At 43.9% G+C, this 24685-nt stretch overlaps 1 protein-coding gene across 3 annotated transcripts in view; it reads left to right on the forward strand.

The window, feature by feature from the left end:
- UBE3C (ubiquitin protein ligase E3C) overlaps window positions 1–24685 on the forward strand; it is a 118236-nt gene that overhangs the window by 15924 nt on the left and 77627 nt on the right. For 2 of the 3 annotated variants that reach the window (XM_024739191.1, XM_024739192.1), the window contains exons 2-8: window positions 5036–5089; window positions 8460–8534; window positions 9378–9524; window positions 13344–13459; window positions 20345–20502; window positions 23700–23853; window positions 24267–24487. In XM_024739191.1, the coding sequence (XP_024594959.1) occupies window positions 5036–5089; window positions 8460–8534; window positions 9378–9524; window positions 13344–13459; window positions 20345–20502; window positions 23700–23853; window positions 24267–24487 (925 nt within the window). The remainder of the gene's footprint in view (window positions 1–5035; window positions 5090–8459; window positions 8535–9377; window positions 9525–13343; window positions 13460–20344; window positions 20503–23699; window positions 23854–24266; window positions 24488–24685) is intronic. The other variant, XM_024739193.1, reaches the window with a different exon arrangement.

Below are 24685 nucleotides of genomic sequence, written 5' to 3' on the forward strand. Positions count from 1 at the left end.
TGAATCTCCTTGTTTATTTATGTCTTCCTGGAGACCCTCTGACAGTGACCTGTCTGCTCCTGCTTTAGCCTTATTAGTGTAGGTCAGTGTTTGTCCCAGAGTATGGAGTGGGATGATTCCGGTGGTACGTGAGAGAACATTTAAAAACATGGTCATTTTTTTTAAACTTATTTTTAACAACTTTTTTTTTTAGTGGTTTGAGAGACGGCAGTTTTATTTATTTGTTTGTTTATTTATGGCTGCGTTGGGTCTTCGCTTCTGTGCACGGGCTTTCTCTAGTTGCCATGAGCGGGGGCTACTCTTTGTTGCACTGTGTGTGGGCTTCTCATTGTGGAGCTCTAGGTGTGAGGGCTTCAGTAGTTGTGGCACGCAGGCTCAGTAGTTGTGGCCCATGGGCTCTACAGCGCAGGCTCAGTAGCTGTGGTTCATGGGCTTAGTTGCTCCGCACCATGTGGGATCTTCCCGGACCAGGGCTTGAACCCGTGTTCCCTGCATTGGCAGGCGGATTTTTAACCGCTGCGCCACCAGTTAAGTCCCATAGTAGTATTTATTTCAACACCCAATAGAAAAATCGAGCTAGGACATCGAGTCTGTGGCTTCCCTGGAGTGCTTGTTCTTTTTTATTATTTTTATTTTCTTTTGGCTGCGTTGGGTCTTTGCTGCTGCTTGCGGGCTTTCTCTAGTTGCGGCGAGAGGGGTCTCCTCTTCATTGCGGTGTGTGGGCTTCTCATTGCAGTTGCTCCACGGCACGTGGGATCTTCCTAGACCAGGGCTCGAACCCGTGTCCCCTGCATTGGCAGGCGGATTCTTAACCGCTGCGCCACCAGGGAAGCCCTGGAGTGCTTGTTCTGATGAGGCAGGCGTGGGCGCCAGGGATGGACTGCTTCTCTAGCCCTGGTCCACACAGCTAGGGTGAGTTCCTGGATGCTGACTCCCATTGTGCACTGTGGTGGGTTTGTTGTTTTGCTCTTTTAGCAGCCTGGTGAAATTTCACTTTGAGAAGTTAATAGTTATTTACTGGTTCGAGCCATGTGTAGGCATTCAGAATTGCGAGTTAGGATCCGGCCTATGCCTTTATTTTTCCCACCTGACTGCTGGGCCTGACGTACTTTGATCATTCATTACTGCTGTTTTAAGGGATGGGGTTTGTTTTGTTTTCGTATTTTCTGCTCTTCTTCAGAGTAACCACAGCCCGACTGGCCCTGTGTGGCGTAACCTGCTGAAGAGTGACCTTCCACGGCATTTGGTGGCCACATCTTTGAGGATGGTGCCCGTGTGGCCTCCAGGATTCTGACTAGTGCAGATACAGTCGCTTTCTGCATGTTGAGTAGTCAGCCCCGTGTGCTGGGTTCCCGTCTGTGAATGTGAACGCACCCGTTCATTGTGTGGAGGTGTAGGAGTGGAGGTCATCTTCTCTTCATGGAAGAGAAGACATTTAAGCTGAGTCTCACCTAAGGCGAGCGGGAGCTTGCCAGGTGTGTGTCAGTGCCAGGAGGGAAGGCTAGGCTGGGGAGGGGTGGGGCGTTTGAGACTTGGAGGGTAGTTGGGGGGCATGCCGTGCTGGTGGCGCAAGAGAAAGAGGAGGAGGTGTTTGACCGGAATATTCCTGCGCCAAGGCTGTGTTTGAACTTGACCCCTTAGAACACACTGGTCGTTCTCCAATTACGGTCTCAGATAGGCTACCATGAAGTAGGAAAATGAGACCAGCGTGGTAGGTTTTACATAACTTTGGTTCATGTAAATAATTGAGCATTGAGAAGAGATGGTTCCGTCTAGTGTCCAGTGGTCTTTTAGGAAATGAGTAGTAGATATTGCAGTTTTTGTTTGTTTTAAAGGCGTAGCAGCCCTCTGTGCAGGTAGAGGGTGGGAAGCCACAGAAGGAGTTTAAGCTTAAGTCATGGGTGATTTGAACTCTGAATTTTCAATCCATACTTCTTCCCTGTTCTTTATTACCTGTTGACTGACTTGTCGGTCCCAGAGATGTCTCAAGGTCAGTGAGCTTTAACTTCGTCATTCTCTCCCTTCCATCCCATGCTGTCTTGGTATATGGCTCACCTAACCAGAGATGGGGGTCTCCCGTTCCCTCTCGATGCTGGCCTCGAGGTCAGCCCAGCCTCTCCCTCCAGCCCTGCTTCCTGCCCAGCGCCCCCTCTCGTGCCTTTCCATCTTGTCATCCTTCTGAACACAGCCTTCCAAGATTTCTTTCCAATTCACCTTTCCTTCCGAGAGTTCTCTGAGTCGCGGAGGCGGAGTGCCTGTCCTTCTCTCCGCTGCCTCGTCCCCGGTGCCCACCTGTATTGAGATGTGCACTCTCAGGGGCTGGGCCGCTCCTGCTGACTCTGCTTTATTGCTAGTGTCTAGAATCGTGTCCGGCCCATGGTGGGTGCTCAATTCATTGGCTTCTTCTGCTCCCACCAGACTGTGTGCTCTTTGGAAACAAACACTTTTATTACTTTTAAAATAGCCAGTGCCTAGCATGATGCAAGAGTTAGCCAATATTTGTTGAGAATAAATTCCTGTCCTGTGCCTCGTTTGAATGTCCTTTGCACAGAGACGGTCTCTGCGTTGGGGAATATAGGAAGAGGCTCCGGTTCTGATGTGGGATTTGGTTGCTAGCTCAGGTGCTGCATGTGATGGTGTGCATAACTTACAGACAGCGATTAAGTGCTGTCACACTTTTCCTTCTGTGCTGAACGGGCTTTCTGTGGCCACCTCTGTGTCCCAGGCCTTTGGGATTGCTCACTGCGCCTTTCCTGGGCACTCGGGGCCCTTTGTCGCTCACACCCTGCTGCTCCCCGTGCCTCTGAACTCGTCGTGGCACATTTGGGTGACCCCAGTTTTTTTCTGTGGCCTCTGCTCCCCACCAGCCTCCTTTCCGATGTATCTTAGGGAGCGTGAGTGCTCTTTGAAAGACCTTCACATCATTTTAAACAACAGTTGAAGTCACATATAAGCGTTTCTGTATGTGTGTCCAGGACTTTGGATTTGCTTGCTGTGCTTATTTTATAATTTTTGAAATGAGCTGTTTTAAGTAGGAAACTACAGTCCCCGAGCACAGATAAGAGAAGTGACCTTCCATTTATATGGTGTCCTCTGTCCAAGGATTTTAATCTATAGGTCATCAAAGGGTAAGGATATTCGTCCTCAACACATTCAGCATTGCCTCTGGTGCGTTCATAGCCATCTCATATCGTATGCTTCAGATTTCAAGTATTCACTGAGAATCCAGTTATGCTTTTTGATAATTGGTACCTATTGTGATTTTTAAAATACTTCTTCCTCTGTGCTGTGTTGCAGGTATTCAGAAGTGCTTTTCAGCTCTTATGGTTACTCCTTTTAGACTACTTTGCTGTACTTAAAGGAGATGTTCATTCGTTCATTTTGTGAATATTTCTTAACTCCCTACATGTGGCAGACATTGAAGCCAATGATAGGGACCTGGTGGTCAGACAGGCCAGGCCCTCAGACCCCAGGGCTTTTACATTAGTGGCAGCCAAGCTTATGTGTGAAGTCACTTTGGGGACTGCTTTGCTGGCATGTACCATTGTTTTAAAAGTAAAATGTGGGTTTAATTTCAGACATTAAGTACATTTTCTCATAGTTGTAACAGCATGTATCATTTTAAGAAATCTTAGCTCTTTAACTATAACCAAGTAATGAGCATATATTAAATCTGATTAAATGGAATAGAAGGAAGAGAAATTACAGACATATATTTACCTCCTATTCATAAATAAAGATAATGACCAGAAATATGGCTGTATTTTTATCTAGAAGCTTTCCATAATTCTGAGCACCTTTTTTTTTTTTGCGTTACGTGGGCCTTTCACTGCTGTTGCCTCTCCCGTTGTGGAGCACAGGCTCCGGACGCGCAGGCTCAGTGGCCATGGCTCACGGGCCCAGCCGCTCCGCGGCATGTGGGATCTTCCCGGACCGGGGCACGAACCCGTGTCCCCCGCATCGGCAGGCGGACTCCCAACCACTGCGCCACCAGGGAAGCCCTCTGAGCACTCTTTACTTTAGATTTTTCCATTGCTCCTCATCCTTTTAATTAATCAGTTAAAAACGAAATACTTTTCTGACCTTTGACATGTGATAAAGACTTTTTATTTGAGTTCAAGAAATAAAATTCTCTGTAATGGAAAATATCTGGAGGATTTATTTCTTTGGCTGAAAATTTTGTCAGTTAGAAACTTTGCTCTACAAGTTATGTATTCCCTTCACATATCAAAGTATTATTTTAAATTGGCTTCATTACTTTCTGACTCTATTCTGATGAGTTGTATGTTTGTGTTAAGAAATTTAGGTTTATTAATTTTTCTAATTATTTATATGTTGATGTCTTAGGCCTTTAATTTTATTTTGGATTAAATTTACAAAACTAAAATGCCCATACATTATAGACTGGAATGGTTCTGGGGCGGGAGGAGGGTGGTCTGTAAGTATTTTTATTTTATTTGAAATGTTTAACTTTCCCATTTGTTACTTCACATCCTTCTACATATCAAGTAATTTTATTCGAAATATAGTTTTACTTACGATGAAAAGAATTTTTAAAATTTTGATAACAATAAAAGATTGATTTTTTTCACTGAAATTTTTATTGAGATAATTGTAGACTCACATGCAGCTGTTAGAAATGATACAGAAAGGCCTGTTGTTTGCATTGCCTAATTTCCCCTGGGGGTTGTATTTTGCAAAGCTGTAGTATGTGCTCACAAGCAGGATATTGACATTGATACAATGCACTGATCCTTACTCAGATCTCCCCGGTTTTACCTGAACTAACGTGTGTGTAAGGAAATCAGATTTTATTCTTAGAAAACAACTGAAATACTACAATTAGATCTGTGCCCCGGGGGTGGGGGTGAGGGAACCATTTAGCCTGTTGTGCCTCAGATTTCTTACTAAGTCAGACGGTTTGACTGGATGATCTCTAGAATCCTTTGGGTCACAACATTCTATAATTTTTGTATGAGAGTATTTTAGAGTTTGAAATTATAACCTTTATCTTTTGTCTCTTTTTTGTGTTTAGGAAGAAAAGGCTTCTCTTTTACATCGTACTCAGGAAGAAAGAAGAAAGAGGGAGGTAAGAACAGCTTTGTAATAGTCCCTGTAGATAAACGTTTTCCATGGCATCTAAATAAGTCTTGGTTTTCCTGTTTTATATATTAGATACATGTATGTTATATGTGACATGACTTAAGTATTTGTATGTATGTTAAATTTCAGAAACATTTCTGGATTTGTTGGATTTTATGGTAGGTCATCTATTCTGGAACCAATGTAGAAAAGATGGACTAAAAGAGCAGTTTCCAGAATAGAGGGAGAAAATAGGCTTTCAGTTCACTTACTTGCTTACGATACGGCTTCCAGAAGGTGTAGAAAGTCTTCGTGTATAGTGTTCATGTTTTGTCAAGCAAAAGGAGAAAGCTCCCTGTCAAGGCAAGTTATCTTAACTATTTGTGAAGAAGCTGAATAAATGAAAGGAGCTATAGTGACATTTGGCATTTTAGTCTTTATTTTACCTTTTCTCTTTCGGAGGTAATTTCTTAAAATGGCTTTACTTTGTTGATTGATCAGCAGTTGTGGTGTCCTATGGCCTGCTTTTCTAGGTCATATTTTGTTTTGTTTTTTAATAATTCATCCATTCCTTTAACAAATATAAATTGAGAGCTTGCTATGTTCCAGGTACTTTTCTGCTGGCTGGGTATATAGACAGGGAACGAAGCAGTGTGTCTGCTGCTGGGCGGTGGAGCACAGGTGTTCCCCAGGATCCGGAGCTGGGGACTTGGAAGGTCGGCTTTGGATGTAGGGTGTGAGGGAGGGCATCCCTGAGCTGGTGAGAGCCCAGCGGATTTCCGAAGGATGGAAAAGAAAAGCTGTGGAAAGCTGGAAGAAGGGCATTCTTGGTCAAGGGAACAGCAGATGCAGACGCTCAGGCAGGGTTTCTCAACCTTAGCATTTCTGACATTCTGGCCAGGTCATTCCTTGTTGTGGGGACTGTCCTGCACACTGCAGGATGCTTAGCAGCATCCCTGGCCTCTCCTCTAGCTGCCGAAACACTCCCTACCCCTGCTGAGACAACCACGATGTCTCCAGAAATTACCGAACGTTCCCTCGGTGGGAGTTGCCCTCACTTGAAAATCACTGCTCAAACAGGAAAAGTGTGTATTGGTTGGTGTACTTTATCTTTTCTGGAAAATTCTCAATCAGCCACCTCTCCCAGTCGTGCCTCTGCTCCATCCTTGCTCTCCTCCTCCTCTTGGACTCACATGACAGAGGTGTTCGACCTTTGCATTATGTCCCGTGTGTCTCCTGTACTCTTTTCGGTATATTTATTCTTTTGAATACCTATGCTTTGGTTTGGCTATTTTCTTTTGTTCTAACTTCTGATTTACAAATTATCTCTTTTAGTGATGTCTGATTGTTAAGTACATCCATTGAGTTCTGAATTTCAGTTTTTATTTGCGTTCTAGAATTTTCTTTGATTCTTTTATTTCCCAGTTCTCTCGTCTTTTCATTTCTCGCACGTAACTGTAGATTTTTAAAGATAATGTTTCCTCTCCAGTGTTTGGAATTCCTGTGGGTTCATTTTTATTGTTTGTCCTCTTGATTTTAAATTCTTGTCTTTGCCTGGTTATTTTGGTTGAATACCGGACATTGTATGTTCCAAACCGAAGCGATATCTTCAGGCTTAGAATATGGCCTCTTCCTTTTGGAGAGCGTTGCATTTGCTTCCAGCAGGCAGTGGGGGAGGGATGAATCCCCTTTAAAACAGGGATGAGCTAATGTGAAGCGGGCCTCCAGGCCTCGTGAGGACTCACCCACCTGTCCTCAGCGCACCTGCCACAGGGATGAGCTAATGTGAAGCTGGCCTCCGGGCCTTGTGAGGACTCACTCACCTGTCCTCAGCGCACCTGCCAGAGAGCGGGAGTGCTCCCGAGACTTCCCCAGCAGACAGCTGAATGAGTAAAAATAAGTGTTTTGAAAATGCATGGGATGTTATATGAGTGTTTAATTAAGTGCTGTTAGAGTCATCATAGTTATGAATAGATTCCCAAACTAGGTTTAAGCTCAAGGATTCCCTTGTAACCATTTGAAGCTCAGAAAGTACACTTTTGTGACCTGATGGTATGTTCTCTAATCCCAAGATTGCGTGAATGTGTATGTGCCTTTCAAGCCTGGTAGGTGGCATTCATAGAAGATGTGAAGCATTGTCATGTGATAAGACAGTACAGCTTTTCGTGTCACACCTGAGTTTGCTCTCTGACTCGTATCTTTTGGCATCACTTAATCTTTATGGAAGTCTCGGTTTCTGTGTCTTTGAAACAGGAGTAATGCTCACCTGTAAGGTTATTGTATGAATGCATGTGAAGTGTCTGTCTTAGGGCTGGCACATAGTAGGCTCTCAAACACTGTTAGCTGCAGTGGTTATAATGATGATGAAGAATATATATTTTTGCTAGGTCACTGAAAGTTTTTTTTTTTTTTAACATCTTTATTGGAGTATAATTTCTCTACAATGTTGTGTTAGTTTCTGCTTTATAACAAAGTGAATCAGCCATACATATACATATATCCCCATATCTCCTCCCTCTTGCATCTCCCTCCCACCCTCCCTATCCTGAAAGTTTTAAAGACAGAGTCGAGTTGATAAAAATTGGAGTTTTCTGCTTGGAAACAAAGTGACCTTTAAAATAGATGCTTCTGTTGTCTGTATTTTTTTTAAATACTTAAAACAAAAACTTTGAAAAAAAGAAGTCCTTCTATGCTGGTAGAATTGTAAAATAATGTAGCTGTTTTGGAAAACAGTCCAGCAGTTCCTCAAATGTTAATTCCATGCCTAGATACACAACCATGAGAAATGAAAACCTATGTCCCTGCAAAAGCTGGTACATGAATGTCCACAGCAGCAGCATTCATAATAGCCCAAAGTGGAAAGAGCTCAAATGTCCATCCGTTAATAAGTGGATAAACAAAATGAGACATCCGTATAGTGGAACAGCCATAAAAAGGAGTGACGTACTGTTACATGGTACAGCGTGGATGAACCTTGAAAACATCATGACAAGTGAAAAAAGTCAGGCACAAAAGGCCACATATTATGATTCCATTGTACATCATGTCCAGAATAGGCAGTTCCATATAGACAGAAAATTGATTAGTGATTGCCAGCAGTTGGGGGGTCGGGGTGGGAGGACAGAGAATGAGGGATGACTGGGTAAAACCCCTGGGTACAGGGGTTTTATTGGGGATGGGTGATGAAAATGTTCCAAAATTAGACAGTGGTGATGATTGCACAACTTTGAGTATATTAAAAATTGGTGAATGGTACACTTAAAAGAGTGAATTTTGTGGTACGTGAATTATGTAGCTGTTTTTTTTTTGAGTCTGAACTAGTATTTGTCATTTTCACTGATTCTGACCCATTGTTCCCTCCTCCCTGCATTATTCAGGAAGAAAGACGAAGATTGAAAAATGCAATAATTATCCAGTCATTTATTCGAGGCTATAGAGACAGAAAACAGCAAGTAAGTTTGTTTTTAAACTGAGAAGGAATTAGAAAGGTATGAGAGAGCTTATTTTATTTTTATCTTTTAATAGATTGATTGATTGATTGGCTGCGTTGGGTCTTCCATTGCTGTGCGCGGGCTTTCTCTAGTTGCCGCGAGCGGGGGCTACTCTTCGTTGCGGTGCAAGGGCTTCTCATTGCGGTGGCTTCTCTTGTTGCGGAGCACAGGCTCTAGGCGCACAGGCTTCAGTAGTTGTGGCACGTGGGCTCAGTAATTGTGGCTTGCAGGCTCTAGAGCGCAGGCTCAGTAGTTGTGGCCCATGGGCTTAGTTGCACCACGGCATGTGGGATCTTCCCAGACCAGGGTTTGAACCCTTGTCCCCTGTGTTGGCAGGCGGATTCTTAACCACTGCGCCACCAGGGAAGCCCTGAGAGCTTATTTTAAATATGGCCTTGGATTCTTAGAAGTGGAATTCATTTTGTATGTGTTTTTGTGTGTACTTGTTTAATGAAAGTTAATGTGGATAATAGTATTTTCCCCAATAGTTAATTTGATTAGTTTATATAAAGATTTATAGACAGATGAATTTTTTGGTGATTTTTAAATTATTAAATGCAAACATAGGCCAAACCACGGCTAAAGATCACAGTAGAAGGAGGTGATGGAAGACTCCTGCATAGGGTGTTCATGGCTCTGTCACTACATTCCAGGCTTTTCGGGTTTCATTAACCCTTTACCAGTGATAACTTCTCAGTAACGGAATCTTAATTGTCCGTTTCCACTACTCCAGTTTAAACACTGAGTGACCATTTAGACCATACGATCATGTGATCCTGTCTTTATGTCTTGTTTTGTTTTCAGTATTCCATCCAGAGAAGTGCATTTGATCGCCGGGCCAGCTTGTCCCAGTCCGGTGGCACTTTTTCCATCGCCAACGGTCCCACCCTTACCCTTTTGGTGAGGCAGCTTCTGTTTTTTTACAAACAGAATGAAGACTCAAAACGCTTGGTGAGTGTTGACTACATTTTCACTAACCCTTGTTAACGTGTTTTCCAGCTTTTGGTTTAATGGGATCAGAAACCCCTCCAGCGCGTGTCACCCTCGTGACTTCCTCAGCCAGTGGTGATAGGTCGTCTTGGTGATAATGTTTTACCTCTTAAAAATCGATACAGATTTTCAGTAGGCTTCTTCATGTTTTTATTAAGGCAAATTTCACATATAAGAAACAGTAGGCTACTCTGTTGTGCTGCCCCCGTTACCCAGTCCGCACAGGCAGCACCTTGTTTTGCACAGAACCCTCCACCCTGTGCCTCCATCCCTGGGACGTGCATCCTCGGTGTCATAGCCGGTTTGTTACCTGTAAATACTGAAATGTAAACCTCTGGACTCCAGGGTCTCTCTCTTGGAACATCTAAAATATAATCGTGTAACGTAAAAAATGTTATAGGTTTTGATGTTATCAGTGGTGAGGACCGGTGTGTGTTAACGGAGGAGATACGTGGATGAATCATCTTCATAAAGTGGAACTTGTTGCTGTGTCCACTTTCCCAGGAAATACTGAGATTCATTAGATTAAATATGTATTTATTCTTAGACATCCTTATTTACCTGGATTAAAAATTTCTAATTAAAACATGGGTGTACAGTGAAAAGTAAGTCTTCCATGCTCCAACCGTACGTACTAGAAGGATCCTTGTGAGGGCTGTAAGTACAGAAGACATAGGAATACTTTATCGCTTATCTGGTGTTTGGCTTTAACACCCAACGTTGCTTCCTGTATTGAGCTGGGCTGGACCATGGGAAGAACTTTCCCTAAATCTTTAGAGGCAGTAAAGATGGCTTTCCTTAAATGCAGGCTCTTTTTGAAATTAATTAATTAATTAAATTTATTTATTTTGGCTACATTGGGTCTTCGTTGCTGCGCACAGGCTTTCTCTAGTTGCGGCGAGCAGGGGCTACTCTTCGTTGTGGTGCATGGGCTTCTCATTGTGGTGGCTTCTCTTGTTGCGGAGCACGGGCTCTAGGCACACGGGCTTCAGTAGTTGTGGCACTTGGGCTCAGTAGTTGTGGCTGGCGGGCTCTAGAGCGAGGGCTCAGTAGTCGTGGCGCACGGGCTTTGTTGCTCCGCAGCATGTGGGATCTTCCCGGACCAGGGCTCGAGCCCATGTCCCCTAAAGGCAGGCTCTTTCTAGGCTTTCTATCTGAAGCCTGTGAGAAGAAGAATGAGGAACGTACAGCAGCAGGTCATCTGGCTCTCTTTCTGGAGCAGTCCGTTCCTTCCTCATGTACTCTGACCTTGCAGATTGAAGGTCAGATGTGGAGCACAGCCATGTGGGGGTCAGAAGGGCCGTCAGTCCTCTGTCTCGCCAGAGCACCCTTCCCTTTGGAGAACTGCTTCTGCCCCACTCTGAGGTCTGGTCAGTGGTTCCTGCATGCTTTCTGGACGTGATGCAGCCACCCAGTCCTACAGGCCCTGTGTAGGATTAGAATTAACCAGGTCCTCAAACCTGGTTTATATGAGAAAAGCAAACTGGATTGTTTATTTAGTTTGCCCAGAAAAATGCAAGAACAATAAATCAGTCATATGTGGAGGGAAAGTCTCCTGCCCATCTTCAAGGACCCTAATTCCTACTTTAAGAGCAGGCGTGATGCCACTTTTGATAGTTTTTCTAAGGTGCTCTGTGCAAAAGTGTGCGTACATGGCTCTCCCTTCCTCACCCACCCCCTTGATTTATTTTTTATTATAGTGACTGTAAATATGGTCGCTAAAATAGTGTACCGTGATTGTATTTTCTTTTGTGTACAGTTTTCTTGAGTTACTCTAGAGTGAATTGTTGTGTCATTTCTGTTTAATTATCTTTGAGTCTCTTTATGATAAAGTCTTCTTCCACCTCCTGACAGTAAAATAATTCTCAGTACAGTTTTCCGTGACTAGAGGGTCAGGTCACTGGTGCTCTTTCCCCGCTGAGCTGTTCCTTCTGCGTCCCGGGAACTTGCTGCACAGTTTGGAGTGGCTGCTTTCCGCGCCTGCCATGTTCCTGGGAAAACCTCTGCTTTGCTTTGCTTCCGTTTCAGTTCCTCTTTCCTGATTCCATATCTTTTTGCTTTCTTGGTTTACTCCCTTGTTTTATTGATATATAGCCTCAGTTAACTTCCTGAGAAAGGATGGATAAGACGGAAAGTTTTTGAAACTGTACTTATCTGAATTTAGTAAATAACAACAAAAAGTTAGGCAAAGCAGATGTTTAATGTACTTAGAACTTTTGGGATGATATTGGTGCATTTGTCAAGAATGTAAAAAGCAGTATCAAAATCCAGTCCACTACAAGGATATATTGTACAGCACAGGGAATATAGCCATTATTTTATAATAACTATAAATGGAGGGTAACCTTTAAAAGTTGTGAATCACTGTGTTGTACACCTGAACATCAGCTATACCTCAATTAAAAAAAAAACCAGTCCAGAAAGTGTTCAAATAAAGTGCTTTGAGGTTTTTTTTATGTCGTTGAAACGTAATTACTTGATGAATGTATTTACAGCCTTATTCTTGTACTTCCTACAGTTGGCCTTCAGATTTTTCTAATGTTCAGTCACTGTACATCCTAGTTTTATTTGTTAATGGGTATTCAGTACAAATTCTAGAATGAACTGCGTGTCACATAGTGCAGAAAATACTCGTATGATATTGGTTCCTGAGAAAGTATGAACAAGTAGCTCCAAATACCTCAAGAAGAAAGATTGTGTGTAGGTAAACTAACATTCGGATTGGGTCTCAGAGTTATTTCCACCCAAGTTAGGACACACTCGAATTCATCATGCAAAACACATGTGTTAGTACTTCAATTGTTTGATAACATTTTATATCAAATAAGTGTTACTCTCAGAGGAGAAACTCTGTAAAAATGACAGGTAAAGAAAAGGTTCTGTGGCACATTTAAGAAGCTGTCTTAATTTTAACGCTTCTAAATGGGTCTCATGAAATGAACAAATAGCAACAAAAATATCGTAGAGGAAGTATAAGAGATTCCTGTTTGGTATTGTGTTTTCAAAATCACTTCTGGTAGCTGTATCCACACTAGAGAGGCCTCCTGGATGGGAGCTCGACAGAAATCGAACTCAGCATTTGCTCACCGCGATGGCCCATCACCGTGTCCGGGACAGCGGGGGTTCTGGTCATCCAGACGCGTCTCTGACCTTTTTTCCCTCCAGCCGTGTGGACGTATAATTGACAAATAAAATTGTAAGATACTTCAGGTGCGCACTGCGATGGTTTGTATAAACATTGTGATAGGGTTCCTCCTGTCTAGTTAAGTGACACATCTCTCGCCTCACATGCTACACACCTGGCCTTCTATCGGGAGCAGTGGGACTGAATGATTGCCTTTGCTACCGAAATTGCATGGAGTTAGGGAAGGAGAGTACCCACAGGAAAGGTGCTGGAAACGCAGAGGAGAAAGGTAGAAAGAAGGAACCGTTATCCTTCGTAGCTTATGATTGAGATGGTGATTCTCAAATGTTTTTATTGTGGTTTGCTGAGCTTTGCAAATGAACTTTCTGCTTCACACTTACATGAGTTTTAAGTACTTTTAGTGATAAATGTAGTAATTTAACTCTGTGCCAATGTGCTTTCTTAAGGTGGAAGGTTCAGGACGTGTGTGCTACTACCTAAAACCCGACTTAGAAGATTTACTTCTTCTTAGCATGTTTCGATTATTTTGATTAAGTATTTACCAATTAAGGAAATTTTGGTATGTTTGTAATTAGTAAATAATTAGCTTTTTATGGACTGAGAGTTATAATTGTATGTTTTGCTGTTTCTTTCAGATATGGATGTATCAGAACCTAATTAAATATAGCTCTTTGTTTGTCCAGCAGTTGGATGGATCTGAGAGACTTACGTGCTTATTTCAAATAAAGAGGTTGATGAGCCTCTGTTGCAGGTAAACCCATCGTTGTCAGCAACTTGTGCAACGTGGTGGTCACTTTGTCCTGAGGAATATACCCTTTGGTTTTCAGTGTCTGTGACAGTGGTTTTCCCTTTTTTTTCTTTTTGAGACTGGAATGTTCTATGTATTACAGTTTTCACTCCTGTGACTCTTCTCCCTGTAGAAATTAAAATGTAGATATAAATACCTTCCAGATGATGTTTTCTTTCAGGTAGGCTCTGGAATTATCTTGTGGGATATCAGGGGTCCTGGTTGCTAGCGAGTGGATGGGCCACCTGAAAGGACTCCTGCTGTGAGGAGGCAGGCTCCCATTCTCCTAGGGTCGCTACCCTCGGGGACAGGCTCTTTAGAGCAGGCCTTTCATCAGGCTCTTGTGATTTATGTATGGACTTGAAATAAGTCACTTCCATGACTTTGCTGGATTCAGTTTACAAAGCACATTTAGGTGATGTGAGCAGTAGTACCTGAATGAGAAAACAAATTAACATCTTCACTGTTTTTCTCAAAATTGCTGGTATCTGCACAGTAGCGAACTTTCAAATGATTGTGAGCCTTTAATATAATTTCAGCTAATTTTCTGGCAGTTGCATGTAGTAAGGTTTATTTAGGGTTGCTATCAGAGCTAGGCCTTGTTAACTGACTTCCAGAATCCTGAGCTGGACTACAGGTAGAGAAGAGCCTTTATGAAGAGAGAGAGTCTGGAAGATCACCAATCCCAAGAAATCTTAGTTTTTTCAAACCCCTTTTACTTCTTGGAAAAACTTTTACTTTGAAAAACACATTGTACGCATTGATTCGCTGGAGCGGGAGTCAGCAACGTTTTCTGTAAACACCCAGATGGCATGAAGTGTGGCCTCTCTTACGCATACTGTGTTTCTTCTTACAAGCTTTTAAAGGTGTCAGGAGCGCCCTTCACCTGAGAGCCACACGGCCTGTGGCTGGTTCCGCGCACGGGTTGTAGTTTGTGGACACTTAATGTCCTTTCGAAGGTATTCATTCAGCAAGTGATTTTAATAGATGAGAAATCCAAATGTAATTTCTCCGTGTTTTCCCCAGCTTTTTGTTTTGGAAAATTTCTAACACCAGTAAAGTTGAAAGAATACCATATATCCTCCGCCTAGAGTCGAAAGTTACCATTTTGCCACATTTGCGCTCTCTCTCTCCACACGTACAGTGTGTTGTTTTCTAAAGCACGTGAAAGTAAGTGGCAGACATCGTGACGCTTCACCCGACTCACTGTGCTTCTCCTCAGAAAGCACGCTCTCTGATAACCGTACTGCTGTGTTCACATCTGAGAAAATGACTAGTAATTCTCTTAATATCGTGTGGTACACACACTCCGTATTCAGATTCCCCAGTTACCTCAAAAATGTCTGCTCTGTTCTGATGATCCTAGGCTCCGTTTGTTTCACTTACTCCTTTGTCTCCTCTCTTTCCTTTAAATTGGCTGTCAGTTCTAGAGGAGAGTTTTTCAACCACACCCTCTTCATGTTTGGGGCCGAACCATTCTGTGTTGTGCATGTGGTCCTGTGTGTTGTGGGGTGTTCAGCAGGATCCTTGCCCTGCCCCCGCTTGATGCAGGTGGCACCCACTTGATCACACAGGTCTCCAGACACTGCCGAGTGTTGCCCCCATGAGAACCACTGCCATCGGGCTGTACTTGATTCAGTTTAAGCGTGTTCAGCAAGAGTGCTTCGTAGCAGGTAGTTGTGAGAGTCCTAGCGCCTCACGTGAGACATAGCCCATGCTCAGTGAGGCTGAGTGAAAGTGAAAACTCCTCTCTGTATTGTGCAGGTACATTTCCTTCCGTGTCATTAGAGTACCACCTTTCACCCAGTGGTTCGTTTTTGCATTTGATGATCTACGCCTGAATCAGTTGTTATATCCATGGTTTATAAAACGCTGATTTTTCTAATTCTGTTGTTTCTTCAGTGTTTGTTATTTGGCTTTATTTCTGAAGAAGACCCTGCCTCCTTTTCTCTTTAGTCTCAGTCAGGCCTCACGCATTTTTAAATGCTGGGTAGAGGGAGCCCTTATCAGAGCCCCATTAGTGTTTTGAAGCATCTTTGCTTTCTGGGACCACACTGTGTTGGGCTCTATTTAACACCTCCCCTGAAAGCCCCAGGTTGGGGCTGTTTTCTCTAAGGAAGCTGGTTCCTTTAGAGGAGGAATGAAGTTTTAACAAAGTACAATTAAAATAGAAATCTGTTAGAAACTTTATTTCAAGTGTGTGATGTTAATAAACCAGTGAATGAGCTTACCTGCTGTGTGCAGGGCATTGAACTTTAGGTGCTTTGGCAAGTTACCAGAGGAGGGGACGTGTGCTTTCTTCCACTCTTTTGGTCTCCATGGGAATTTAAGATAACTTTTTCAGAGCTAGAAAAGTAGTTTTATGTGAAAGAGATGATGTACCTCATTGTGTATAAAATACGTGAATGAACAGATAACACGGACGTCGATGGCACCTGAGTTGAGGATGAGCGGAACTCGGGCCAGTACAGTAATGAAGTAGAGGTCAGGAGACTGGGTTCTAGTGCTGCCTCTGTGTCCTGCTAGCTTAGGGCATGATGCAAGTCACTGGATCTCGTTTTCAGCTTCATTCTGAAGTGAGGAATATTGGATGAGACTGGTCCTTCCAGGCCCAGCATTTCAGTGCTCTGCTGAGTGGTTGGACCGATGGGTACACCTCTGCTTAAAAGCAAATGGTCTCCTGGTCACCTCCATCCTTCAGAGCCATCTTTTTGCCTTTCCTTGGGCACTGGAAGCACCATTGAGGGCTCAGGGCTCTAACGGTGCAGGGGTCATTGTTGGCATCTAGTACAGCTCTCAGAGTACACACTTTCTGTCATTTTTATTTAGTGCTAACATTGTTTGTAAACAGCTGCTTATCAACTTCAGTAAATTTATTTTGAAAATAAAGATCACTTTTTTTAAAAGTAATGAATACTGACATTACTTACATTTTTTTAATGTGAGCATCCATTAGGAACAAAATTGGGATTGGCTAATCAGTTAATAACTTCGTTGATTAAAAAAGTTTATGGGGTTCCTCCTAAGTGCTTGGCCCAGTTCTCAGCACTGCATGTGACTGTGACAGGCAGAGAAGGGACCTGCTCTCCTGGAGACTGTCTTCTGGGAGACTGAGAATAAGCAAGAATAAGTAACATATGAACGTCTTTATGTGACAGAAATAAACGGTAAATAATGAGGAGCATAAAAGGAGGAAAGGGGGATTGAAATTTGGGGGTGTAGTTTGACTTTAGAGAGTCTGGCGGGAAGGGTGGCCCTGAGCGGGGAGGATGGACAGCTGTGCAGGGACCAGAGTCTCCCCAGGCTCTGGTGGGGAGGCAGAGGGAGGGCCCTCCGGGCACATCCCAGGATCTGGAAGGGACTTGCTTTTTTAAATGTATTTATTTTTGGCTGCATTGGATCTTCGTTGCTGTGCACGCGGGCTTTCTCTAGTTGCGGCGAGCGGGGGTGGGGGGGTACTCTTTGTTGTGGTGTGCGGGCTTCTCACTGCGGTGGCTTCTCTCATTGTGGAGCACAGGCTCTAGGCGCGCGGGCTTCAGTAGTTGTGGCTCGCGGGCTCTAGAGCGCAGGCTCAGCAGTTGTGACGCACGGGCTTAGTTGCTCCGTGGCATGTGGGATCTTCCCGGACCAGGGCTCGAACCTGTGTTCCCTGCATTGGCAGGCGGGTTCTTAACCCCCGCACCACCAGGGAAGCCCTGGAAGGTACTTTCTTTAGGACTTGGGCTTTCATGCTGAGAGAGGAGAGAAGCCAAAGGAGAGTTCTGAGCCGAGGGTGACATGACTGGAATTTTCTTTCTTCCCTGACTCTTAGAATGTTTTTATTAGGAAATTTTCAAACGTAAGAGTAGAAAAGTGGCACAGTAAGTGGTCATCTGCCTGCCATCCAGAGTCGACTGTTTTTAACATTGTTGACCACTGTTAACATTTTGCTGAATCATTTCAAAGTAACATAGTGACTTCCCACTCCCAAAATACTTAAGTGGCCATCTCCCCAAAGAAGGACACTCCTGCAAACAAGAGTTTCATTAGTACACCTTTAGAAATGATTGAGAGTAATATTAACTGTCACTAGGGCAACCAGTCTAGTTTGACAATCCCAGTAATAGCAGCCCTTGTACTTAGAGATGACTCAGGTTGTTCTAATACTACGTCCATTTTCAAATTTCTCTTGTTTTCAAATTACATTGAATAGCTGTTTTTCTTTCTTTCTTCTTTTTAAAAAATAGACTCTAATTGACCACACATAACCTTGGATGTCTCTTGAATCTTTTCATCTAGAATAGCCCCTGCCACCCTGCATCTCCCATTTATGTTTTTCTGGAACGTTCTCACTAGTGTGCTGCAGAGACGGGGATCCGTAAGAGACAGCAGTGGTCCATTCCAGAAATGATGGTGTCTTGGGCCATGGTGATCGCAGTGGGAGTGTCATGAAGTTGGTTGGAAACTAGAGTGCACAGGATTCACAGACTGGATGTGGGGTTTCAGAAAATAAAGCCAAGGATGCATACCAGCTTTTGGTTTGAGCATTTAGAAGGATGAAGTCATTTTAAACACTAAGGAACATAAACACGCGTGAGATTAAGTGAATTGTGTAGAAAGAGAACCAGAGACTGGTCCCTGGGGTCCCCTGACATCAGGATGCTGTGGGGAAGAGGGGGAGCTGGTGATGGAGGAGGAGAGTCCAGGGCCCTGGCATCCAAGTAGGGAGAGCACGGGGATGGGGGGGCGGTCAGGAGTGGCCACCAGCGTAGACGGAGCCAGAGAGTTGACCATGGAGTTGGTAATGCTCAGTATTGTTCTCCAGGAAAGGCAAAATCAGGATTCCCTGTGAACACGTGTCAGTAATTTTATTTAACTGGTGAATTAAGGAGGGAACCGAGATGTTACAACTGATTCAAATAAGGATTTTGCCTTAGGGAATTTGTATTCTCTGGCAGAAGCCTTTTGCATTGCCAGGAACAGGAATAATTTGTGTCGTTCTGTATGGGAAACATTTGCATTCCTGTCAGTTTTCTACAAGTTAGCTTCTGTCTCTACGGAGTTGTAGATCAGCCTGGTGGAAGGCGAGGATGGAGGGTAACACAGTGAGCGAGCTGGGCCGGCCACCAGTCTTTTCTGCCCGTTTCACAGTCTGGCGGTTTTCCCCGCCGTAGCACCGTTGGTCACCTTGATGAGAGCGGCGGTGGGGAAGGGCCGGTCGTCTCGGGCTTAAGAGGAATTGTGAATGGTGAAGAGCTCTGCACAGGGGCAGGGACGTGGGCCAGGAGTGGGCGAGGCAGTGGGGTCTGGAGACTAAGGTGGGAAACCTGAGAGTGCGCTTATCCAGCATCCAGTGGGAGGGGAGATGGGCGCCGGGGAAGGGGTTGCTGGAGCTCGGCGGAAGGAGGGCCAGGTGGGTGCGGCCTGGGTGGGCACAGACAGTGTTCTTGGGTTTTCAAGAAACAAAGGGCCCACTGTTGAAAAGCAGACACACAATGAACAATAAGCACTTGAAAAGGTACTCGACATCGTAAATAATCACAGATGCAAATTCAGATCCCAGTGAAGTTCAGTATGCAGCCGTTAGCTTGGCTAAAACTTGAAAAAGGGTTAGTACCAAGCGTTACCGGTACGGAGCAGCTGGGACTCTCACATACTGCCCTTCACACTGGACGGTTTCTTGTCAGGTTAAATACTGTCCGGCTACCATGTGACCCAGTGGTTCCTCACCTAGGAATTTACCCAAGAGAAATGAGACAGGTCCACACACACTATCCTTGAACATTCATATAGCTTTATTTATAACGAGAAAAGTCTGGAAACGACTCGTGTCCATCAGCATATGAATACATAACCAAAACATGGTCTTCCCATGCTGTGGAATGCTACGAGCAGTAAAAGGACTGTGTTTTTAACATGTTGGCCGAATCTCAGAAAGACGCTGAGTGAGGAATCTAGACATTAATGTGTACATACCGTACGGTTCCTCATGTATAGAATAGTAGAAAATGCAGACTAGTCTATGTGACAGAAGAAATGGGTTGGGGGTGGGGGAGTTGGAGGGAGGAAGTTACTAGAGAAGGCCGAGAGGAAGCGGTGGGTGGATGTGTTGTGTCCTCATTGTGGGATAACGTCAGAGCTCATTGCGTTGCATACTTGAAATGAGTGCAGATTATCATGTGTGAATTGTGTCTCTATAAAGCTGATTCTAAGAAAAGAGGGAGGGGGGTTATATGTTTACATATAGCTCTTTGTTGTACAGCAGAAACTAACACATCATTGTAAAGCAATTATACTCCAATAAAGATGTAAAAAGAAAAGACATTCTCTGTTTTTAAGTAAGACTTAGTTTTGTGACAGCTAAGCCTTCCTTTCTGCCTGTAATTCTCATAGTAAGAAGGGAGTCTTTAGTCAAAATGCTAGATGACTTAGGATCATAGGATAGAAATATACTAAGTGTTCTTCTTGGGGGACATTGTGGGCATGGAAAGTCTTGCAGACACTTGTGAAAAGATGCTTATCTGAGTTGTATTAGATGTAGCTTAGGTCAGTGGATCATACCCTTCCCACACGGCATTGGTGATCTTTGATTTTCCTTGTCTGTTTCTCCCTCTCTGATGGTGCATTTTTCCTCTCTAAACCAGGCGCCATCATTCTATTTGGCACATAATAAGGACTCAAAAAAAGTGTCAGTGGCACGATGCTTGGTTATTTCCTGTCTGTCTTGGAGTCGCGTCTGTTTTCAGGGATATTGTAGTGCTAGAACAGAACGGCTCGAACACTTACCGTAGCGAAGAGAAGAATTTGACGAAACTTGCGGTGACACTTGCCATCTAGTAAGTATGTGAATACTTGTTTTCGTTTTTACAGGTTACTGCAGAACTGTGATGATGGCAGTTTGAATGTTGCTCTTCCAATGAGAATGCTTGAGGTGTTTTCCTCCGAGAACACCTACCTGCCTGCTTTACAGGATGCCAGCTACGTGGTGTCCGTGATTGAACAGATTTTGCACTACATGGTTCAGAATGGTAAGTGAGCGGTATAAGAACTGGGGGCGGCGTGGTCGTGAGCGGTCGGCCCCAGCCAGGGCACCTTTGCGGGTGGGAAGCGTTGTGTGAATCACAGATTCTAACATCTGTCCTCGTCTCTACCCACACTCAAAATTTGGAAATTGTGTCTGATATCTTTACCGCACTTTTCCTGTTGCTTGAAAATGAAGTAAGTTAGTGTCTGCTGTCGGAAGTTGTTCCAGGTGCTCTGGGCCCGCAGTGCAGGCCTGGCTGCCCTGGCTGAGTGCCGCGGCCCGGGTGGTGGGCACAGTCACGCCGCAAACACAGTGCCACACCGACCCGGGAAGAGCCTGTCGCAGGAATCACAGTAGTTCAGTAGAGGAGAGGAAGGTGCTTGCTTTATTTGAATTTTCTTATTAACTTGGTGACACACGTCTTAAAGTGACTGCATTCTGTCAGGTGTAATAACCTAGATCTGAAATTCCTCTGAGAACGTGTTAGTGTTGCCGGCAGAAAGACCATGAAGTGCATATGATTTTTAAAACTTCTATGATAATTAAGTAACGTAAAGTAAAAAATTTGATTCCCAGGGAATTCCCTGGTGGTCTGGTGGTTAGGACTCTGTGCTTTCACTGCCGTGGGCCCTGATTCAGTCCCTGGTTGGGGAACTGAGGTCCCACAAGCCGCGTGGCGTGGCCAGCAAGGACAACAACAAAAATCTGACTCCCGGTGTTCTCACAGGTGGAAAAATCAGATGCTGCAGGGCTCCTGGACTTCCGGAGCATTAACATTAGAATGGGTGCGTTATGAGTCGTAAAAGGAGCTATAGGGTGTTCTAGAAAGCAACAGTGACTGATAAAAACAAATAATTTTGCTTTTGTTTTCTTTTTTTGAAATGGACTAATCTGTTGACTGGTTAAATCTAGCTAATTTAATTCTCAGGATTAAAAATGTAGAAATTAAATTCTTATACATCCAACCTTACTGTTTGGTTTAGGTTTAAAAAATAAAGAAACCCTACTTAGTTCATTGAAAAATTAGGGAAACCACTGAGTTAATTAAAAGTAAATTGAAATTTGTGGAATTTGATCTAAAAAGCAAATTAATGGGCTTCCCTGGTGGCACAGTGGTTGAGAGTCCGCCTGCCGATGCAGGGGACACGGGTTCGAGCCTTGGTCTGGGAAGATCCCACATGCTGTGGAGCAGCTGGGCCCGTGAGCCACAACTACTGAGCCTGCGCGTCTGGAGCCTGTGCTCCGCAACAAGAGAGGCCACGATAGTGAGACACCCACGCACCACGATGAAGAGTGGCCCCCGCTTGCCACAACTTGAGAAAGCCCTCGCACAGAAATGAAGACCCAACACAGAAAAAATAAATAAAATAAATTACTAAAGTCCTACCCCCAACATCTTCTTTAAAAAAAAAAAAGACTAAGCATTCAGTGAGAATTTTTAGCCTTCTTGCTTTCAAAAGTGTAAAGATGATAACTAAGAAATATGCGTTATTTTAAAATGTGTCTTGAACTAGGAGATGCTTCAAAATCTTACACAGAAGGTGCTGCTTCGGTGTCTGTGGTATAGCCATGTTTCATCTTTTCTGATAAATTACTTCCTGACATTACTAGTCTGTAATGTCTCAGCGTCGTGTTCATTTACTAGTTCAGGTACTGTGCACTGTCTGTTGACTTAACGTGAAGCGTTTTAACAATTGCAGCTGAACTACTTAATGCTCTGTTCACGCTGTCAATGTACACATATTTGTGTTAATATGTTAATAATACGCTACTTTAAAATTTTTTCTTGATGTATTTACGTCTTTTCAGTTTTATAGCAGAAGAGCTTTCAGGCTTTCTTGTTGCGCGTCGCTGGTGATCAGTGTGTGTGAGGTTAGAGCTGGGGTGGTGGCAGAGCAGGTCTGGGGATCCGTGCGGAGACTCGCCGTTCAGCGACCGAACGTCGGGTGCAGAACTGGAGGGAGCAAACCAAGCAGGTGGAGAGCGTGTTAGCGTGAGCTTACAGTAACGGGATGCCTGCAGACTACGCCCGAAGATGCTCTTAGTGCCGTGCAAGAAGGGGGCACACGCTTCTATAGGATCGCGTGACCTGAGTTGTTAGTGGCGGCAGAGTTATGTTCACCGTACCCCTAGAAAGCCCATCAGCAGCTTAGAAGGGCCATGCCAGGTGTTTCTGCTTCACAGAGGTCTTCTTTAAAACATGTGAATCCCTCGGTGCCCACATTGTGGTCTCCAGAGGCATCCTTTCCTTTAAAAGGGATTTAAGAGTCCCTGGTCCTGATTGGGAGATGGGAAGGTGAGACTGGGCCGTCTTGTCCCATCAGGAAGCAGAGATGCTCACCTGACTGCAGCCCGTCAGCAGTACGATGATGATCACGAGTATCAGCAAGGAGAACAGCTGCGACGGGTGCGAGTCTACCCCGGGGTTAAAGTCCTGGGTTCAACGTGATATTGTTTAAAAAACCACAGAGCGGGGCTTCCCTGGTGGCGCAGTGGTTGGGCGTCCGCCTGCCGATGCAGGGGACAAGGGTTCGTGCCCCGGTCTGGGAGGATCCCACATGCCGCGGAGCGGCTGGGCCCGTGAGCATGGCCGCTGGGCTTGCGCGTCTGGACCCTGTGCTCCGCAACGGGAGAGGCCACGACAGTGGGGGGTCCGCGTACAGCAAAAAAAAAAAAAAACCACAGAACGACTTAATTACTTGAAGGATGCTTAAGAGACATTTTAGAAATCACAGTGTATGGGATTTACTTGGATCCTGATGCAGGCAAAGTAGTTAAATAAAATTTATAACATGAGTCAATTGGAGACTTGAACACTGATAGGTATTTGTGGTATTGAAGAATTATTACTAATTTATTTTAGCTGTGATGATGGTAGTTTTAAGAAAAATAAAGTCCTTTGATGATATACTGAGATAATTTTTTCTTGGATTTGCTTCCAAGTGAGTGGAGGCGTAGACGACTGGCTGTAGTTGATAATTGTTGGTGCTGGGTAGCGGGTGCGTGGACTTTATGCATCACTTCAAGCTACGTGGGTGCCTGAAGGTTTTCTTAATGAAAACGTGAAGAAAAATTAGCTTGAAGTTGTACCTGTGGAGATTTATAAAAAGCATTTAAAAATTGACAAGTTTTTTTTCCCCCTCCTTATAAGAAAAGGTATGAATTGATACAAATTATAAATATGTTTTTCTTTTCTTTTAGGGTATTATAGATCTCTCTATTTGTTAATTAACAGCAAGCTTCCATCAAGTATTGAATATTCTGATTTATCTCGAGTTCCTATAGCAAAAATTTTGCTAGAGAATGTTTTAAAACCATTGCACTTTACTTACAACTCCTGTCCAGAAGGTGCAAGGTGAGAATGGAATCAATTTATTGATTTTGTAATTTCACAAGATCGTATGTATCCAACAATAACTTTGACATTGGATGCCCTGTTAAATATAGACTTGAAAGTCAAATTTTTGCTTTATTAGTGTGACTCAGTTTAAAGAAAAATGTACTTTTTCTGTCTGTCCTGCACCCTAACATAAATTTATAATTCTGATGACCTGGTTATTTTCTTGCTCTCTAGTAGCTATCAAAAGTTAGCAAAAACACGGCCGAGTGTTTTTTATAGGAAGGACACAACATGAAGTTCAGGGGAATCTAGTTGTTACTGAAAGCTTAACATTATTAGGAAGGTATTTTGTGACCAGTGATTTGAATCAATGATTTTGTGAACAGTGTGTTTTGGTTTTATTAAAAGCTTCCATTTTTCTTTTTAAGGCAACAAGTTTTCACAGCCTTCACGAAGGAGGTCCTGGCAGCCCCCTTCACGGAGCAGGTCTTCCACTTTGTCATTCCTGCTTTGGCCGACGTGCAGACCGTCTTCCCCTATGAGCCCTTCCTGAATGCACTGTTGTCCATAGAGGGTCCACGCTCCAAGACCAGCGGTGGAGCGCCGTGGCTCTTCTACTTTGTTTTAACTGTTGGTGAAAATTATTTGGGTATGAAATGCAAGATGTGTCTTACGCGAACTCACATGGAGGTGGTATTAGCGCGTAAGAGCAGGGGGTGTGGTGGCGGGTGTCCCGTTGTCGAGGTGGCCTCTGGGGTAGGGATTTCTGGAAGGGTGTCTTTGCTGAAGGACTGTGGCCTGGGCAGTGTCCCTGGGGAAGGTTTCCAGGCGCAATGAAAAAGTCTGC

This window comes from Neophocaena asiaeorientalis, unplaced genomic scaffold (genome assembly GCF_003031525.2).
Source record: "Neophocaena asiaeorientalis asiaeorientalis breed wild unplaced genomic scaffold, Neophocaena_asiaeorientalis_V1.1 scaffold145, whole genome shotgun sequence".
In the NCBI taxonomy this organism is placed as follows: domain Eukaryota; kingdom Metazoa; phylum Chordata; class Mammalia; order Artiodactyla; family Phocoenidae; genus Neophocaena; species Neophocaena asiaeorientalis.